Source organism: Hibiscus syriacus, unplaced genomic scaffold, assembly GCF_006381635.1.
Source record: "Hibiscus syriacus cultivar Baekdansim isolate YM2019G1 unplaced genomic scaffold, ASM638163v2 tig00111022_pilon, whole genome shotgun sequence".
Classification (NCBI taxonomy): domain Eukaryota; kingdom Viridiplantae; phylum Streptophyta; class Magnoliopsida; order Malvales; family Malvaceae; genus Hibiscus; species Hibiscus syriacus.
This window is the reverse complement of record NW_024062956.1, coordinates 2,137,713-2,144,085: the sequence shown is the minus strand read 5'-3', so window position 1 is coordinate 2,144,085 and position 6,373 is coordinate 2,137,713. Positions and strand designations below refer to the sequence as shown.

Sequence of the window (6,373 nt, the reverse complement as noted above, 5' to 3'; positions counted from 1 at the left end):
AAGTTAGGCGTGTAACACCCCCAACCCGTAACCGACCCGGATCCGAGTCGATGTGTCACATTAACTTTTCAAACTTTGACTCTTAACAAAAATTCAAGAAAATTTAAAACTTTCATTAAAGTAAAAGTGGTTTATTTCCATAAATTGACCACAAAAACCATAATCGATCAGAGCATATTTAACTCAATCAATTAGTACATGCCAACTATATTCAAAATAACCAAAACCATTTAAATCATCTATTTTCTGATCTGAAATTTTGTAAGGAATATGCTGACATGTCCTACTCTTCTTCACTTCTCTTCTAGCTTTTGTAACCTACGTGTGAATCAATCACACGCTAAGTCTATGACTTAGTGAGGCATAAAAACTTATAATGCACTTTATAACATATATCAATACATGCATGTTCTGTTCTATCATGCTATACCAAATTACATGATTTCCTCATATCATGCAAAATCATATCAGATTAATTAACAATAAATACATACATACACGTAAATCATCATTAGCAGTTTATCATGTAATCACATACTTTTATGCTTAACCTTTTCAATCAAACACTATACACACACAACATCATAACATTTCTATAACATTTATCATATCACTAACATATATTTGTTTATATCTCTTGATTAGCCCATGTACATATGTGAGAACTATAGATATGTGAATCTATGGATGTTGTGCACTAATGCTGTCACCATAGCTCATATAAATGCACTGAAGTGCCACGTAGAATTGCACCGTAGTGCCGCGTAGAATTGCACCATAGTGCCATATAATAATGTCCATAAGGACCACATATCATTCCTTAAGAATCATATACATATACTCTGGATCAAGTATGTATCTCACAAGACTTCACACATGTTCCAAAGAATATATATATATATCCCGAAGGACCGCGTAGACCCTCGACTTTTGGCATGCCAACTATACCCCTAGCTCTCATGACACACAACATGGGCATTGTCATTTATATCATTTCATATTCACACATGCATATTAATTATCTTTTATCACATGTCTGATCTCTTATAATCATGTAATCACATAGCTCATGTTATTTCTTGTAAAATCACATATATCATGTAATACATATAACTTATACACTTTCTCATGTGTTCACATGGTTCACATCACATGAATCATATCTTTTCATATAGTTTATGTTTTATTCTCTTATATTCCCATACATGTAATACATATCAGGCATGGTTACACAACTCCTTTCTATATAACTTGCATGTACCTATATTCTTTTTCATATACTCACATAGTCATATAGTATAATATTTCATATAATCTCATGAATCACCTCACATGGATACATACTCAAATACTCATAGTTACATATCACTTAAATTATTCATATTTACCTAATCAATGGTCATATAGCTTCTATCACCAAGTCACTTATCTAATCTCTTATTCTCATATGTTCATATTTATCATATAACACATAAGTTTTATTGTATATTTATATCTCATTCCTACATCACTAATTCATAATATAATTTACATCATATCATCTACCTTATTATGTATTTCTTGGTATACACTTGCATTACCTAACCTACGTTATACTTATAAACCTGAATATATTACTTCTATTATTTCTTTTATATACAATTTAATCTATTTACTTAATTCAATTCCATACAACTCCTATAATCATTTCATATCACTCCATAGCTTCTATTATACAACTAATGTATCATAATTTTATTTAAGCATATGAATCTTTCTCCTCTATCTTATCTTATATGCTCATAGTATCACTGAAGTTCAAGTCTCCTAGTTAATATATTATTTATGTAACCTTTGCTTACTTAGTTCATATCCTTTCTCATAAACTCACTTTTACCATATTCTTATATTATTACTTAAATTATCTCATAGCATGTATTCACGTAGTAATATTTCATTTATATATATGTATATATCAAAGATCTTATCACATAACTTATCTTTTATATTCATATAATTTATTATCATATCATATGGTTTATATCATCATAACATAGCACATATTCACATCAACCATATAATACATATATACAATAACATGTCAACACATATATACTTCTATTTATGAATTCATGCATTTTACTATGGAAAATAGATTTGTCGCAAGTCTTATTTCCATTTAACATCATATAATACTAATATGCACTCACCTGGCCTCACTAGTCCATTCCAATCTCTTATCTTCCCTTTTTATCGATCTTACTTGTCAATGATTCCGGAACTCGTTTAGGCTCTGAATCTACATAATTATACATTTTAAGGCAATTATTAGATACCTACACCTTGTAATTTGATACTAGCAACTTAAACGAACTTATTAAACCAATATTTACAATTTTCCTTTAGGGGGAATCGGTTCCCTCCTGTGGGGGTATCGGTTCCCCCATGACATTCTGAAAATTTTTATTCGCTTGAAGGGGTATCGGTTCCCCTTGAATGGGTACCGATTCCCCTAGCCCAGAATTACATTTTCAGCACGAAAAATACTTCATTTCAACTTAAACACTTCCTATTTCAACCTCTTTTATATACTAAACTCAAACACACATACTTAAGCCCATTTGTACTCATTTACCCCATCTTAATTCTCAAAAACCTTTCCTCTTATGAAATTCAATAATCATACTCAAATTTCAACATGTTCTAAATTCCTTTCTATCACTCCAAATCTCTTAATTTAACTATTGACAAGTCAAATTTAACTTCAAATTCTACTTATCAATTCTTTTCCAAAATTTCATATAAAAACTCCAAATCTTTAATATCTCTTAACCCCTCCATTCTTTGATTTTACCGCAACCCAAGCTTTTCTTAAGTTTATCCATCAACTAAAGATCAAAAACAAACTTAAAATTCAAATAACAATCAACTAATAAAACTCTCACCTTTGTCTTGCTCTCCCAGGCATGAAGAAAAAGAAAGGAGAAGAGAACTCTAGATGTTTCTCACATTTCCCACGTTAATATTACTCAAAAAAGGGAGGATAAAAATCTTTCCTACGAAAAGACCATTTTACCCCTTTAGTTAATCCATCTTTACTATTTAATCCAAAATCCTTTACTTAAGTCCCTGAACTTTTAGCTTATTTCGGAATTGAGCACAAAGTTTCCAAATTTTTCATTTTAGTCACTGACCCGGCTTTTAGGATGTTACAAGGTGTGTCAAAATAATTGATTGAGACGTGGCACTATCTGGTTGGATGGTTATTTTTTGGAATTAAATTAAAACTAAATTGATAGAATATGTAACTATTGAGGATCAAATGCCTAATTATACTAATTTTATCAACTGCCACGTATATTGAAACCAATTAAATAGTTAAGTGGGACAAACCAACTTACCTCAATGGTTAAAGGAATCGTTGTTATTTTTAGAGGTCACGGGTTTGAGGATGTTCATTGTTAAATGGTTGAGAGTTTTTAGAACATTTATTACTTTATAATTACCTTAGCTTAATTATATCAATTTATAATTCAATGATAAATTTAATATAAAATTTTAATTAAATGATATTCGATATAATTTATCTTAAAAATAGTAGTATAAGATAGGATTAGGTTCAACAATAATATGCAACACTATGGAGAGCGCAGATTGCTCAATCTGTTCTGTGCTCTCTACAAATAAACCTTGGACTGTGGAATAATCTGAAGAAAACCATATTACCACTGTAAAAACAACAGCACTTTCAAAATTCAGTTTATTAAGAACAATAGTCAATGGCAAAAGGCCTGTGTATGTCACTAATGATGCTCATTTACATCTCAAAGACACTGGCAACAGTATCCGGAGTTATCTACCATCTCGTCGGATACCGGATGTGAGAGCGGCAAGATCCGCAAGTTGATTGAACCAACAGCCGTTTCCGAAGAGCTAGAGTTTATGTCATGGTTTCAGCATTCAGATTATCTATTTTCTGCAAGTTGTTTGGACCACTACTTTATAGAGAAGCAGAGTTTATGTTATTAGTTTCAGTTGGAGCAGTATCTAATTTTGGGGTATCTGCTTTCATTGTAACTGGTACCTGGGGTGAAGTACATTTCTCATGATTATCTGCCGTTGGAGTAACTTGATTAATGGGAACATTCACCATTTCTGAACTGGCAACAATGTTGGCTGATGTTGATGCTCTTCCGCAATACTTTCGTCGGATTTCTCGGCCGATGTTTTGCTTGAAACTTGCAAGAATAAGCTGATAATAACAACCAAAAGACAAAAGTTACAATCAGAAAATCAACATTGTGCTGCAATCACTATTTTAAGCTAAAAACACAAACTTGACCTGAAAGTAAACTTGATAAGGTTTATAATTTATTTAATTAAGTGATAATTCATGATCAAGTGAATGAAGATTAGCTTTGCAACCAAAAACAGAAGAACTAAAGGATCCTACTTGGATGGGTCCAGGGCCAGCTGCAATTAGTGGACCTTCAACACTTCCACCAAAAACTCGTCCATGAGGATTAGCCAATGAAACACTCAAAAGACCGGTTTTACGACGAGTCCCCACTTCACCGGGCACAGCAGAAGAACCAGCGAGAGTAAGAATTTCAAACAGCCCCTGCAATAAGACATATTTTAGTGTTCAGTTTCAGCCATTCTTGTTGAATGCCAGTTTAGAAACAATAAATTCGTGCTTTGGATCATATATATATGTATGAATGCATACATCATGTATTGTAATTAGACAAGTCAAAGATCAACCTCATATGTCAAAGTTCCTGCAGAAGAACCAGGGGCATAAAGGGTAACACTGGAGACAGCACCACTAGCAGTAAGAACACAAACCGAACGACAAACCGTGGCACAAAATGATACTATCTTTTCAACAAGATCCTGCGTCATCCAAAACAGAACTTACAACAACTTGCAGGAAAGATTAACCGAAAACTCAAAAGTTTATAAGACAACAATAGGATGTAATAATTGACTTCCTTTATGTTATATTGCAGTTACCTCTCCTTTATACACAGGTAGTACATGAGGTGTAAAGCTTCCTCCAGCAGTGTCCATATATTCACCTTAATCAAAGCAATTCAAGTGTGATTGTAAGACATTTGATCAATTAAAGTGCATCGATCTTCAAAGGTTTCACAACATTCCTAAATTGGAGAACTTAAATGAAGCATTGGCTTACTCAATCTTATACACTAAGTATCCACACCGTGTGGATACCAAAAATAACTCACCGGTGGAAACCAAAGCCTGAAACTTGCCAGTGCCCTTAGGCCGTCCCCGAGGTCGTTTTGTCGAACAATACGCGGCCGTTGGTAGTCGGGAAGATTCAAATGAGGCATTACTGATTGGAACACCATTCTCATATTTCCTAGGCCTTCCCCTCCCTCTCTTATCAACCATGTCTTTACTGGTTCTGCTTGCATCCCGAACCGACCCTTCTCCGGACCCTAAAGCGCCTGCTGCCTCACTGGTTTGAACCTCCGTAAACGACTTGTTTTCGGTCTCGTTGCTAATATCAGAGTCATGCGAAAGATTTTCTGTTTTCTCTTCCATGAAGCTGAAAAGAAAACAAATAACGATATATTTCAAAGCACAAAAACAAGAAAAAAAACATAGCATGGAAAAGAACGTACAGACATGAATATTACAAAGGGTTTGATTGAAAATTCTAATTGCAAAAGATGGCAGAAGTAATTTTTTTGTGAAAGGTTTGTAATGTTTTTATATCCTTAAAAAATATAAAGGAAAAAAAATGATAAGGGCAAGACTAATAAATCTATACGTATTTTATATTTGGTTGATTCAAGGTGTATACTTTTTTATTATTTATTAAGATTTTTAAGAGTGAATGAGGAAATAAATTTCTTATCATATAAGTAATTTTATTTACTAATTAATGGAAAGAGTATCTTTTTTATTTATGAATAAATTAAAATATACTAAATATTTAATAGCTTTTACGATTTTATTGGATTTTTTATTATTATTTTGAGATATTTTCCCAAATATATTAATTAATCGTTGGAAATTTATTTATTAGTGGCTTTTTAGAATTTTGATTTTGAATTTTAAAAATTAATTTGATATATTTATGATAACTACAAGAAGGAGAACACGTGGTTGGTTTCTTATGTAATGCCCAAGTCATATTATTAATAATCATATATTTTATGTTGAATTATAGATATAAATTTTATGCTTATTTAAATTCTCATAATATTTAAATATCTTTGATTATATATTGGTTTTAAGTGTTTAGATTCTTTACTTTTAAATTATTTTAATATATTTTTTTAAACGTGAATAATTTTCGCTAAAAGCATGAAACAAATGAAATTCACTATGTACTCGTCGGAACATCAATGAGTCGGCCCAA

At 31.9% G+C, this 6,373-nt stretch overlaps 1 protein-coding gene across 1 annotated transcript; it reads right to left on the bottom strand.

The window, feature by feature from the left end:
- Window positions 1-3,979: 3,979 nt before the first annotated feature.
- On the bottom strand, window positions 3,980-4,884 carry LOC120150574 (AT-hook motif nuclear-localized protein 1-like). The gene is made up of 3 exons (XM_039163236.1): window positions 4,744-4,884; window positions 4,433-4,600; window positions 3,980-4,231 (listed from the first exon to the last, which is right to left on the bottom strand). Exons 1-3 carry the CDS (start codon window positions 4,882-4,884, stop codon window positions 3,980-3,982), a joined length of 561 nt encoding a protein of 186 aa, XP_039019167.1.
- Window positions 4,885-6,373: the final 1,489 nt, after the last annotated feature.